This window comes from Haliotis rubra, unplaced genomic scaffold (genome assembly GCF_003918875.1).
Source record: "Haliotis rubra isolate DU_JTF1 unplaced genomic scaffold, ASM391887v1 Scf1, whole genome shotgun sequence".
NCBI classification, from domain to species: Eukaryota; Metazoa; Mollusca; class Gastropoda; order Lepetellida; family Haliotidae; genus Haliotis; species Haliotis rubra.
In genome coordinates, this window is record NW_025764891.1 from 9,467,216 (window position 1) to 9,482,281 (window position 15,066).

Sequence of the window (15,066 nt, forward strand, 5' to 3'; positions counted from 1 at the left end):
ACCTTTGGCATGGCAAGCAAACGTTTTAACCACTAGACTATGTCACTGCTCATCAATGTCATAAAAGAAAAAATTGAAATCCAGACATCAAAGTAGACATGACAAAATATTTTACTCTCAAACAAATATAAATACATTTATTACTCGCCCATGGAAGATTCTACAGTGTAATATTTTTACAGCAATATTACACTAGTGTAATACCGCTAGACGTATGACGTCATAATGGTTACAGTTATGACGTCACAATGCTAATGCTTTTGTCACAATGGTATTAGACCTTGGTTGACTCGTGGAAAGCTGAGAGTCAGCACACTGGTAGTATGCAATTTCAATAATTTATGTGGGAGAGTATTAAACAGAATACTAAACTCGCTTCCGTGAAATACCATTTGTATTAAACTCGTGAAAGATTTAGGAGATAAACGTACTGTGTTTGGAAATTAGATGAATGTTAGACCGAATTGATAGTCTCTAAATTTCATTTGAAGCTTTCACTCGTTTGATACCAAATCATTAACTCGGTAATAAAAATGGTATTACACGTAAGGTCGTTTAGTATCCTCTATTAATAAAACAGAATAATTAAGCTTTAGTAGAGCCATGACTTACTTCAGTTCCTCAGCAAACCTGACCAGCGCATCAAACCCAGCATTGGCAGACTTAGCTCGCAGTACAGCTGTGTCTTTCTTTCTCTGAAGTGAACAAAGCGTTCAAGGACACCGTGCTAATTAAGTAGTAGAATTTCAATTGAACAATCAGAGGCCCAGATAAGCTGCATATCCGAGGTAAAATACGCATTGAAAATTTCCAATTACACATTGAAAAATAATTGTTGCGTACCAATTACGCATTTAAAATGTTAGATACGCAAAGAGTTTGAAACAAATGTGTACTGAATATATTTGTAAAAATCGCTTGCGTTATGAAAAAGACATCGACTGCTATCAAGTTGTACTGTTAGTATAGGACAAGTGTTGTACTGTCAGTATAGGATGAGGTATTTTTGATGAAATCATTTCAAATATATTTAAGTTGGTTTTGATGAGGTATGACATAAGGCAGAACATACCTGCTTAGTAAACTTACTCAATAACACAATACTTAGGTGAGTAAAATGACTGAAATACGCACATATTTGAAAGCAGTGGGTAGCGGAAAATGAAATACCAACTCAACATTCATAATACCCACTCCAAACAAATACAGTGGGTACAGTACCCACATGAGCTAAATCTTATCTGGACCTCTGAACAATGAGTAGTATGGTAAACATTGTTGCCATCTCAACATGATGAGCCAAAGATTTAATCACTATGTTTGTTTGTTGTTTTGTTTGTTTGTTGTTTAACACCACATTCAGCAATATTCCAGCTATATGGTGGCAGTCTGTGAAGAGAGTCTGGACCAGACAATCCAGTGATCAACAGCATGAACATCAATCTATGCAAATGGGATACAATGACATGTGTCAACCAAGTCAGCAAGTCTGACCACTCAATATCATCAGTCGCCTCTTATGACAAGCATGGGTTGCTGAAAACCAATTCTAACTCTATCTACACAGGTTTATTGCATCTACACATGCTATTATATCCCAATCTGGTAGATCAATGTTTACTCACCAAAGACCACCACCCTTACATCAAAACAAGGCAAACAAACTACTAAGGAAATACAAATAAGCAGAATGACTGAGTTTTAAATTGACTTCATGCTTCAAGCTTTGTTTGCTTACTGTTCACTGCCGGTCAGTAATATTCCCGTCTTATATATTTCAGCAAACTGTACGAAGGAGTTTTGACCAGAAAAAACAGTGATCAATATTCTGAGCACCAATCTATGCAGCTGAGGTACAATGATTACACAATCGATTTTGTTACCCCTGTTATGAGCTCTTGGGACCCAATCTAATCCTGAATTTTCACCCCAACTCAAACTTACAGATTGTCTATTAGTATCTGTCCGGATAAGGAAGGCCACTCTATCCCTCTCTTCTCGTGAGTAGTACAGCCGACACACAGACGGCTTGCCGTCTCTCCCTGCACGGCCAGATTCCTGGTAGTAGCCAGCCATGGAGGTGGGTAACGTCCAGTGAGCAACAAACCTGAATCAACACACCACGTTCACATATAACTGAAGCAACACTTAGAATTGGCATGGGGGACTGAGTTCAAACAGCAGGCATATTTAACGACACTTGCTTGGAGCCTAGGAATCATAACTGTTAAGTGCACCCATCGTATTCAGAAAAAATGCATGTAGATCATGTAGATAAGATGCCAGCCGGACTTCACCCCCCATTCATCAATGTGGGGTGAGTGAGTATGGTATCCAGCAATATCACAGTGAGGGACACCAGAAATGGGCTTCACACGTTGTACCCATGTGGGGAATCGAACCTGTGTCTTCGGCATAACGAGCAAATGCTTAACCACTAGGCTACCACACCGCCCTATATCCTTGAAGACTGACCTGACATTTCTTTTATCGACACCCATCCCGAAGCTGATGGTGGCGACAATAACAGGCACCCTGCCCTCCATCCAGTCAGTCTGCACCGTCTCCCTCTCTGACTGCTTCAGACCCGCGTGGTATGCCTTGGTTGGAATACCCTTACGAGACAGCTGATACGCAATCTCTTCACATCCATTCCTCGTACGACTGTAGACGATCCCACATCCAAAGTCAGTCTGAAACAAAAGTTCGACATTTTATTTCTTTGTTCATTAATGTCCCTCTCTTCCATATTCCATCTATATGGCAGAAGTCTATTACTAATAAAGTCTAATAGACAATTTAGTGATTGACTACATCAGTGAGTGAGTGAGTGAGTGAGTGAGTGAGTGAGTGAGTGAGTGAGTGAGTGAGTGAGTGACTACATCAGTGAGTGAGTGAGTGAGTGAGTGAGTGAGTGAGTGAGTGAGTGAGTGAGTGAGAGTGAGTTAGGTTTTACGCTGCTTTTAGCAATATTCCAGCCACATCAAGGCAGAGTACACCAGAAATGGGCTTCACATTTTGTACCCATGTGGGGAATCGATACAACTGACAAACTGTTTAAAGCAGTGCTTAACTAACTCACAACTAATTCATTATCAACCTACCCAGTCTTCCACTTTCTCTTCAGTATCTGGATCATATCCCAGGTGTTTCCTCACAAAAACAGCAAGATCTTCATAAGGGTCTGGCAAAATTTCTTTCAGACATATCTCATAAAACAGATTCTCTCTAAAACTACTTGACTTAAACTTAAGCACATTCTTCTTCATCTTCAACTGCTTCATGATGTCCTCCACAACCTGACCTGTAGCTGTTGCTGTCAATGCAAGACAAGACACAGTGGGCATCTTGTAGCGAAGGGTTCCGAGCTTGAGGTAATCATGGACGAAAGTCATGGCCCCACTGTGAGACACAGTGAGCTTCATCAACAACAAAATAGCCAATCAGATTGCGGTTGGCCAGAGATTCAACCAGAGACTTGAAGTGATCCGTTGCAGCCTGTTCGGGTGTAATGTAGAGCAGTTTTATCTTTGGTTTCGTGGAGTGCAGATCAGCTAGCACTCGGCTGCGTTCTTTCACGGTCATTTTGGAGTTGAGTGTGTTGGCCACGACTTTGATCGACTGCAGATGGTCAAGCTGATCCTGCATGAGAGCTATCAAAGGGGAGACAATCAGTGAAACCCCATCTGCGATAACTGCAGGAAGCTGGTAACAGAGGGATTTCCCAGCTCCCGTTGGCATGGAGACAAAGGCATCGCTGCGACCTGGAAATGACAATCAACATTTAAGATGAAAAGATGAAGTGAAAGAGGTTTCAAAATCATATTCAGGAATAGTTCTCTCACAGTCATATTGCAAAAAGTAAGCTCTCCTGTGTGGCTACTTCTACTGGTTGAGACTAATGCCAGATGTTTAACATTGGTACGCTACACAAATAGAGGACACTACAGGGCTAAAACGATACATTTAAGTCAGGATATGATACGTAGAATGATACATAGGTCATAATACACATAGTTTGAATTGCCTAGAAACCTTTTGCCTCTGAATATTTCAGAGCTGGAAGTAGCTAGCTTAGACAAGGAGTAAACATTTTAACCAGTGTACTGTCCTCTATCAATACGGTAAAAAATGAATTCTGAAGCGTTGCATGATAACACATTTTGTACTGTTTCACCCTAAGGATACTGACCCTGAGCTGACCAGTCCACCAGGCACAGAAACAAAAAGCATGATTGATTGATTGATTTTTAACACCACACTCAGCAATATTCCAGCGGCTATCTGTATATAATCGAGTCTGGACCACACAATCCAGTGATCAACAGCATGAGAATCAATCTATGCAATTGGGATACAATGACGTGTCAACCAAGTCAACGAGCCTGACCACCCGATCCTATTAGTCGCCTCTTACGACAAGCATGGGCTGCTGAAGACCAAGTCTATCCCGTATCTTCATGGGTAAAAATGTACCATCTTAATGACTTTTGTTATGACACAGCCAAATGGTCAAACAGACTTTCCATTTACCATTCACATGACCTATATACTACACCACAGAGACATTATGGGATGAATAGAAAACAACTGCAACGATTCACCCAGACCTCGATTTGATTCGATTTTCGATATTAGACCCTCGATTCAATCATTTTCAATTCGATTCTTCATACAAGTAAAACATCAGATTCATTTCACTCTCAGAGTCAGCTTTTTTAGCGTGAAATCCACTGTGAACTTCGCGATGTCTACTAACAACAATTCTCATTGGATAATTAGCCCAGAGTCAACCAGTCACGTTTCGCCTTATTTCAGAGCTTGAAACAAATCGAGTTGGGGTGAGATTCGATTTTCGATGAATCGAACCGAATCGTTACAGCCCAAGAAAACAGGATCTCATAACGATCATCATGGCAATCAACAACTGGAAGAGGTTGGGTGAGTCAATTCTGCTCCAGCAGCCATGACTCTGAAATATTGTTATCAGTAAATTAAAGGGCCAGGTGAATTACTGTAACCATGGTAACCCCTATTCAATACATTTTGCCTGAATATAGTAACGAAGGAAACGACTGTTTAATAAATGTCTATTTAATATGATAATGATGCAGATAATGAAACCAGTAAATCCACCATCTGGTTGAGAACAATTGTAATATTTATACCACGTACTGTACTGTACAGTCACAACCATGACGGAAAACTCAAAGGGAGTACTCATTTTAGTTTCTTATAACTGTAATTCATTTTCGACTAAACTATACAGTTAGTGGGACTAAACTTATAGTTTGTTATGAGCGTTTTCATTACAAACTGTACCATCAAAAAGTAGAAAAACATTCTGATCTTATCTCAACATGCTTACCAAGCAGTGTGCAAAATAGTTTCCAAATTACAGTCAAGCTAGCTATGCCTAAAAGTTACTAGCCCACAAAATAATTCACTAATTTGAATGTAGAAACTAAACACAAAAATTACAAAAATGTAAAATACCATCATTTACAAGGCCATAATCTTGTATGATTCAAAAGTGTATTATAACTTAACAAGTCGGAGAGGGTGATGTATTTAAAAATGACCCCATGAAAATTCACTAGCCAGTCGGGCCAGTGACTGGAGATTTACAGGCCCGGCTGGGTTTTTGCTAGCTACGGGCTACACCTCACCTATTTGTTCTGGTTTTGCATTGACACATACAGAGGCCCAGATAAGCTGCGTATACGGGTAAAATATGCATAGAATTACGCATTGAAAAATAATTGTTGCGTACCAATTACGCATTTAAAATGTTAGATACGCAAAAAGTTTCAAACAAATGCGTACAGAATATATTGATAAAAATCGCTTGCGTAATGAAAAAGACACCGATTGCTATCAAGTTGTACTGTTAGTATAGGACAAGTGTTGTACTGTCAGTATAGGATGAGTGATTTTTTATGAAATCATTTCCATTATATTTAAGTTGTTTTTGATTAGGTATGACACAAGGCAGAATATACCTGCTTAATAAACTTACTCAATGACGTAATACTTGACTGAAATATGCACATATTTGAAAGTAGTGGGTAACGGAAAATGAAATACCCACTCAACATTCATAATACCCACTCCCAAAAAATACAGTGGGTACAGTACCCACATGAGCTAAATCTTATCTGGAGCTCTGCACATAATTAAATTATATGTATTGATGCATAATTAATTACCAAACACCACTATGCTTGCACTGTCATAAGGAGTATCATCAAACAGTCATGGAATGTTACAACTCTGCTGCGCAAATTACGAATTGACCGTTGTCGGTCTAGTCATTCCACATATGAAAGCAAGGATCAAGCCTCCATGTTAATGTCCTAATGCAAAGGGTTTGATTTGTTTACTGTGGTCAGCAATATTCCAGCTGTTTCATGATTCGACATAGGCCCATTAATAATCAGGTCTGCTGCGCAAATTACAAATTGACCGTTGTCGGTCTAGTCATTCCACATATGAAAGCAAGGATCAAGCCTCCATGTTAATGTCCTGATGCGAAGAGTTTGATTTGTTTACTGTGGTCAGCAATATTCCAGCTGTTTCATGATTCGACAGAGGCCCATTAATAATCAAGTCTGGGTAAAATGAAGTAATTATTGATTAAATGAGCAACATTTCACAGCATCAGGGCATGTTCACATACCTCATACCTTGTCACCAAGCCTCACCCAAAATATATTAAATTCCACACAGGAGAATAATCGTCATGGGTTTTCAGATCCTTAAGAACATTCATTGCTGTCTCGCTTATCACATGAACTGTAGACCGACATTTAGTCCCAGAAATATGGTTATCTTATTTAAACACAGAAAAAATATTTATCTACAAAAGAAATCCAAAGGGAGCCCATAACAATTGTTAATTCCTGAGGCAATCTAGACTTGCAAAATCATTCTTGACTTGCATAGGACACCTATTTAATGTAGTCTCTTGTGTCTTGGAGACAGACTAGAACAACTGTTAGACACCTCATTAATTGATACATGTTATAGAATGCAGTGATCACGAATGGTGTTTCAAAGTAACAGGACATTGGGTCCTGTAAGTTTAAGATGTCTGTCTGACCCATTGAAAATTCACAGGACCCATGGAATAAAATTAAACAAACATTTCAGATTTAACATTTCTTATAATTGGCATTGAAATTATTAACAAACATGAGAAAAATTAAGATAAAATAAACAGCAAACAAGTGTCACATGTCACATATAACAACTTCAGTCAAAGTCATTGTGAAATATACAGTCGGACACTGGGGCCGGTGGGTTGTAGACTTCTATCCGACCATTGGCGAATCTGCCGGATTTGTCAGAGGGTCAGACACTATTCGCGAACACTGCAGAATGCAACTATATCTTGAAAACAAACCAGTGATTTACAATGATTGTGTAACAGAATACACTTCTTTACAGCGTGAACATAGACTGCCCTTCGAAAATGTGATGTCTGAAAACATATAGTCTGGTATTAATACCAGTGATTTGTAAATGTCTGATTATAAACATGATAAAAGCAGGGAAGAGCATTGTTATATTGGGCCCGTTATATTGATCACAGCTTTTACTTCCAGTGGATTAAATGTTGAACCTTGCCTGAATATTCCACTTAATCATGTATAGGTCCGTCTCCTATTCTCGCAGTTTCCTATTCTCGTGGTAAACACGTTTTCTGCCAAAATCGCCGATGCGCAACACTTACCGGTTGTTTACATCACCGACTGGAAACTAGGAAGTGGACCAAGTCTGTGAGTGATCAAAATCTTGCAGTGTCACGAATATTGGGGAGTTTATACCAACTTGGACATATCATTACTTTTTCCTGCCCTTTCCGGCAGGATTGCTCTTACATACACTCAATAACGTTAATTCCTGGGAGAAGCCTCGTTTCGTCAATGGCGGATAGCATTGTTTATCACCGGGCTCACGAGTGGTAATTCACTTGATGGATCTAGCAGCTGATAGATGTAGATGTTAGAGGAGAAAACCCTTCATTTAAAAACAACAATCATTCATACGATAAGAATTGTTTGTGTTATTTTTTGAGCCGATATCCGTAAGTACCGCGAGAATAGGAAACGCCTTCCTAGATGCAAAATGTTTGTCACGTATTCCGTAAGTGTTATCAGAAAATGTCATTTGAAGTCAATAGTTACTGAAATCAATGTGACACGATAACACATCACCACATCCGTGTAATGGACACATGGCCTACAGTAAGGAAACTCATCTATCGACGCAAAACCATTTACGCACACAAACTAGAAAACTGGTCGTTGACATTGTACATAAAATCCACAAAACAACATCAAAATCATTAATACCATATGTGCAAAACAAACGCACACATTGTCAATCCGGTTCATTGCAAAGTCAGCTCTATTTGTTTTTGCTCTGAAAAATGAGACCTATGGTTGGGAATAGCAGCGATAGTATATCTCACGAACCTCCTACGATGCTAAGGATCGCCTGTTTTTGTAGTTGACTTTTGAATTCGCCATGCCCGAAGACAGTTTTCAACGTTGCGTACACTCTGTCCTCCAGAAGTTTGGAGTTAGATGACATTTTACCGAAGGAAACATTGACCAAAACAATCCACTGACATGTGGCGTTTCTCCGCCTTCTTCTCACAAGAATTACTTTTATTATCTCCCTTTGACCATGTACAAATGTACGCCGTTCAAAAAAAGGAAACGAACTACAGTCTGTATTTTTCGTGATTAAAACTATTTCCGCTTTCGTTTTCAAGTAATCTGAATGAATTAGACCATGTGTGAATTCTTAAGAAATTGCATTGTAGGTCATAAGGATATTGGGTGTTTGAATTCCATTTTTTTTCTTTGCATTCAATTAATTCAAAGCTAAATATTGTCTTGTGACAATAATCACCGTAGGATAGATCTATTATGCCAGGAAGGAATTAAGATACCTTCGTTAAATCTATAATGTTTGATAGTAAACAAATAAAATGCACTAATTTCATATCTGATTTTCTTGGAATTTATTATTGTTTGATTTTAGACATTAAATAATTATTTGCATGTTGTTTTATTTAATATACTGAGGCCTGTCATATGATATCAAAGGTATTTTAATTACCTACATGGCTGCAGTAAATAGGTAAGAACCAGCTGTCGTCGGAAGTTTTGCATATTACATTTACGTTTCCCTAGGAAGATCAGTTAACACAATCGTACGGAGAACAAATATATCTGTACTGATATAACTTATATTTATAGTAAGTGAGTGAGTTTAGTTTTACGCCGTTTGTAGCAATATTCTAGCAATATCACGGCGGGGGACACCAGAAATGGGCTTCACACATTGTACCCAAGTGGGGAATCGAACCTGGATCTTTGGCGTGACGAAAGACACAATGTTCAGAAATCACTCTACAGAAGCCGAATGTCGACCACAGAAAAGAATACATATAATACACGTTCCTAGGTAATAAAGGAGTGCGATTATAAGTAAAATTAATGAAGACAATATCTTGGATATAACATATACTGACGTACAAAACAAAGTACACACCTGATGCTTTGGTACAATGTTTTCCTCAAAACAGCGTAATATTTAGAAAAGTGTTTATATTGCCACTCACAAGTCACAAACATTGTGTACGTGTTGCAATAACACCATAGATATCGTACCCAATTGGAACATTGCTAGCAAAATATTTACGTTGTTTTAATAGTCTCAAAACACCAGGTGTGTACTTTCTTTTGTACCTCAGTATATATAAAGCTCGTGTTGACGTAGACTGTAGAAAGTAGTCCATTTAAAAACATCTACCAATCGTTTTACACGTATTTTTGCATTTCGGCATTTGCCACCTAGTATTTGAATATATATAAGTTTAATAGAACCAAATATTTAGTTTCAAATTGAAAATGAGCCCCAGTGAGATGGAGATTCAGACCTGAGGAAATCTAGACTTGCTTTCTTTAGGACTAGAGGAAGGGGAAATAATATGCTTCAGACCAGAGGCTACGTATATCATTAGTCTATAATACCGTTTCTGCGTACTATAGATACGATTGTATTTGCGTCGAACCCCGATTCCCGAATACGCTCTAATTAGATCCCTAATTAATCCTGCTTCCCCAAATAGGGGAGAGACAGTCTCATAACTCATAATGGCTGTTTTATCTGAGATAATACTTCGTGCGGTAACATTGGGTATGAGCGTGGTGCGCAAGTATGGTATTACTTAACAAATGAGTTCATTCCCAAACAAAGTGCACTTCCCAGACATCTGTACGTAGAGTTAATTACAGACTGTTACATTATAGAACGTACTCACCAAATCAACTCCTAGAGTGACCTCCTGGTCACGTGCATGATTTGGTAACATCGGTGCTTCGATACCACAAACGAATATCATCATTTATCAAAAATACGAAATACCTCTAGCCAGGTGATTGGCTATAATTCTAATATACTCATGCCAATAATGGTTGTCACCCCCTTCATTTTTAATTGGAGAGGGTGTGTGGGTGTGGGTGAGTGGGGTGGGGTTGGGGTGGGGAGGGGTTGGGGTTAGGGGGAGGGGTGGGGTTGGGGTGGGAGGGGTGACAACCATTATTGGCATGAGTATATACCATGGTTCGCACCTTTAACTGAATCCATATGTTCGTTGGAAGTTAAGAAAAACATCTGAATTATTTCGGTTTTCTTCTCTGTGGAACTCTTTAGGTTGCAATAACATCAATATACACGTCAGTATGTTACTGAACACATGCCCTCTCAGAAATTGACCACAAAACGTTATATCAGTCATAACAAAGTAATAACATTTTGAACATGCATTTGTCAGAAAATAATATTGATTTAGTACACACGGTGTTACATAGTTTCAATATATTTCATTTTGAAGGTGCGATACGTGAGGTGAGGTGAAATTGGGTTTAACGTCGTGCTTGAGAATATTTGGAAACATATGCTATTCGTTTTACATGGATTTGTGTATTTCGGCGTTTGCCAAATGAGTTCATTCCCAAACAAAGTGCACTTCCCAGACATCTGTACGTAGAGTTAATTACAGACTGTTACATTATAGAACGTACTCACCAAATCAACTCCTAGAGTGACCTCCTGGTCACGTGCATGATTTGGTAACATCGGTGCTTCGATACCACAAACGAATATCATCATTTATCAAAAATACGAAATACCTCTAGCCAGATGATTGGCTATAATTCTAATATACTCATGCCAATAATGGTTGTCACCCCTTCATTTTTTAATTGGAGAGTGTGTGTGAGTGGGTGGGCTTGGTGGGGTGGGAGGTGGGGTTGGGGTTGGGGTGGTGGGGAGGGGTGACAACCATGATTGGCATGAGTATATATACCATGGTTCGCACCTTTAACTGAATCCATATGTTCGTTGGAAGTTAAGAAAAACATCTGAATTATTTCGGTTTTCTTCTCTGTGGAACTCTTTAGGTTGCAATAACATCAATATACACGTCAGTATGTTACTGAACACATGCCCTCTCCAGAAATTGACCACAAAACGTTATATCAGTCATAACAAAGTAATAACATTTTGAACATGCATTTGTCAGAAAATAATATTGATTTAGTACACACGGTGTTAAATAGTTTCAATATATTTCATTTTGAAGGTGCGATACGTGAGGTGAGGTGAAATTGGGTTTAACGTCGTGCTTGAGAATATTTGGAAACATATGCTATTCGTTTTACATGGATTTGTGTATTTCGGCGTTTGCCACCATTGTGTACCGGATCACAATGAAATTAATTAATTTAATCAATTGATGTACGTATCACAACTGGACCGCCTCCGTGGTGTAGTGGTTAGAGCATCCACTCGGAGAGCGGAAGGTCGCGGGTTCTATCCCCGACCGCGTCATACTAAAAGACGTTAAAATATGGTACTTGCTGGTCACTGCCTGGCGCTCGGCATTAATGGGTACAACAAGGACTGGTCGGCTCGGAGTCAGTATAACGTGTCTGAGTGGGGTATTCATGCTTCACTGCGGCGTAGTATCTCAGTGAGCTAGCACTGTAATACCAGCTTCAGTCTGGGCTAGTACAAGCAGCCGCACATACACATACACACGCATGCACGTCGTCATATGAGCGAAACATTCTCAAGCCCGACGTTAAACCCAATTTCACCTCACCTCACCTCACCTCACCTCACCTCACCTCACCTTATTACACATGTGTTCTGAATATCTTTCTTTAGGACCTCGAATACAAATCATCGATAACATAACGCCACCTCCGAAGCAGGAAGACATCTTTCAACATACTCCGGAAGTTGGTGATGCCAGACCTGTTTACTCAACATTGTCAAACTGCCGAGCGCCAGGCAGTGACCAACAAGTACCATATTTTAACGTCTTTTGGTATGACGCGGTCGGGGATCGAACCCGCGACCTTCCGCTCTCCGGGCAGACGCTCTAACCACTACACCACGGAGGCGGTACATGTGTAATAAAGCCAGATAGATACGCTTCACGGTAATTGAGGATACGCCTTTATTACTGACACACGTGTTCTGAATATCTTATGAGTTGTCAGAAAACTGAAATTATGCAAATATCGGGGCACAGAAACGTCCAGAGTGTCAACAATTACAGTTCGTTGTCCACGAACCGCATGTTTGAACTGGTTTCGCTTTCGCTCGTGAATAAAGCAAAATGTTTAAACATATCTGGTTGGAATATTTTCCATATTCAACACCCACTCGTTTTGTAATGATAAATCTCTATGTGTAGTCAGTAAACTACTGCCTTTGGGGTTATTTCTACTTTTACACTCCCTGGAACCTGCATTTTGTTACTGTCCTCATGGTACTGTCCTTCTGCAACCCAGCTGCCAAATTGATGGTAGATGTCTAACATGTCCCCTGTTTATCCCAAGTAATGTCGACAGTCACTGACTAAAGTTTGTTGTTCAAAAACACCTGTAAAGCCAAATCATCAAGCCAGAACTTACTGCCTAAAGGAATCCGGTACCTTTCACCATATCTGAGCGAATATAGGGTTGAGTGAGCACCGGTTGGGAAGAGATTCATGTGTGCATAAACAACATAGCTGCTCCTGCGCCCTGTGAATGGTATTCGGGGCGGTGGGGTAGCCTAGTGGTTAAAGCGTTGGCTGGTCACGCCGAAGACCCCGGTTCGAATCCCCACATGGGTACAATGTGTGAAGCCCATTTCTGGTGTCCCCCGCCGCGATGTCGCTGGAATATTGCTAAAAGCGGCGTAAAACCAAACTCAGTCAGTCAGTTGAATGGTATTCACTTTGCTGTGTACAACATCCACCAGGTCTAATTCAGTGTATGAAATAAGCGAAAAACCCAGCCAGACACCAGGGCTGGTAACTTCAAAATGTTACCAGCCCCAAATGGATTTAACCAGACCAGACACCAAGATATGCTGAATTTACTCAGATGTATGGAACATGTAAAATTTTTATCAGACCATCCGCTGGTGAGCTGTAAAGTTAGACCGACCGTCAGAAATCGAGCCTGCCTTTATTTCATACACTGTCTAATTTCATCATATCTATTCAAGGAGATCCTGTGATAGTCATTATTATTATTATATGATATTTATATAGCGCACATATCCAGGCAACTAGTGCTTGCTCAAGGCGCTGGTATTTTTCCCTCGATCATTGGATGTCAGTCATGACTATCTGAAACAACATTCATGACAACAGGTCAACTGTTATAGGCTACCATGTTCATATGCCTATTATCTTGATCAATCTCCTTGATTCTGACCATCCAAGGATTAATTCATTTCGGTACCCTCCTGACAAGACGATTAGTTCCTCATTAATGGTACGTTTCTTTCAAAAACTTGAAATGTCAACAAAAAAAACATCTTAAAAAATAAATGACTTAGGTATCAAACCGCCAAGCCTCAAATACTCTCTTCTCCAGTAGGTCACAAAAACTGAGCGCTCAATACATTTCTGTTGAAAATTATGACTGGTTTAGGGAACTCAACACCAACACCAATTTTAACCCAGAATCCATATAATAATAGACAGGTACCCATTCACTGCTGGGTGAACACAGGCAATTTTGAACACCTTCACTTGCATAAGGTGAGACCACATGTGTGGTGTGTGCTTCAGTGTGGGCCAGAACTGAAGTCCTACAAACTCTGAGGAGTCAAGCTGCCAAACAGTCACCCAGCAAGGGCTCTCCTTGACCAATGTAGCTGAACTTCACCTGAATTTTTACTGTGCCAATTTCACAAAACGATCATAGCACTAAGGTGATCATAACTCCCACACTTCAACATAGAATTACGACTGTCAATTGTTGCGCTTTGTGAAACGGGCCCCTGGGCTCTATGCACAGGAGTGAGTGAGTGAGTTTAGTTTTACGCTGCTTTTAGCAATTTTCCAACAATATCACAGCGGGGGACACCAGAAATGGGCTTCACACATTGTACCCATGTGGGGAATCAAACCCGGGTCTTCAGTGTGACGAGCAAACGCTTTAACCACTGGGCTACCCAACCGCCCCAATATGCACAGGACCATGCACCACCACCATTATGGTTGTCAAGATCAGTAGAATAAGTGTAACCCAAAACAAAAAAACTCATACACTATATGTATACTATGTTGTTTTTATTTCTGAAATATCTGCTTGTTCCTTCTCAATACAATTCTAGTGTTAAGTCTGAATTGTATTGCAATACAAAGGGTAGCAAGTATAGGAGCTAGAACACCTGGACTTACATGCTGTCTGATGCTTCTACTCCATCAACATTACATAACAAAACATACACTTCTACTGGTATCACTTACATATTCTTTGTTTACATATTATAAACATATACAATGCTGTACACACATCTTTAAAACATGATCCATTAACAGCTTGTTACATACTTGACACATCTGATATTTTAAATCTCGACTGGTTAGAAACACACCTGTGTAGATCTGGTTAGTATAGGATACCCTGATCAGGGGTGGATACAGCTTTTGAGAAAGGGGTGGTGCACACAGTTCATTTTCATGAGAGTTTCAAT

The 15,066-nt window shown here is 39.7% G+C and overlaps 1 protein-coding gene across 1 annotated transcript in view; it reads right to left on the reverse strand.

The window, feature by feature from the left end:
• LOC124252643 (ATP-dependent DNA helicase Q5-like) overlaps positions 1 to 8,645 on the reverse strand; it is a 35,302-nt gene extending 26,657 nt beyond the window's left edge. The window contains 6 exon segments of the mRNA XM_046702603.1: positions 613 to 695; positions 1,945 to 2,107; positions 2,476 to 2,693; positions 3,105 to 3,380; positions 3,382 to 3,764; positions 8,481 to 8,645. Of these exon segments, the coding sequence (XP_046558559.1) occupies positions 613 to 695; positions 1,945 to 2,107; positions 2,476 to 2,693; positions 3,105 to 3,380; positions 3,382 to 3,764; positions 8,481 to 8,598 (1,241 nt within the window). The 5' untranslated portion in view covers positions 8,599 to 8,645.
• Positions 8,646 to 15,066: the final 6,421 nt, after the last annotated feature.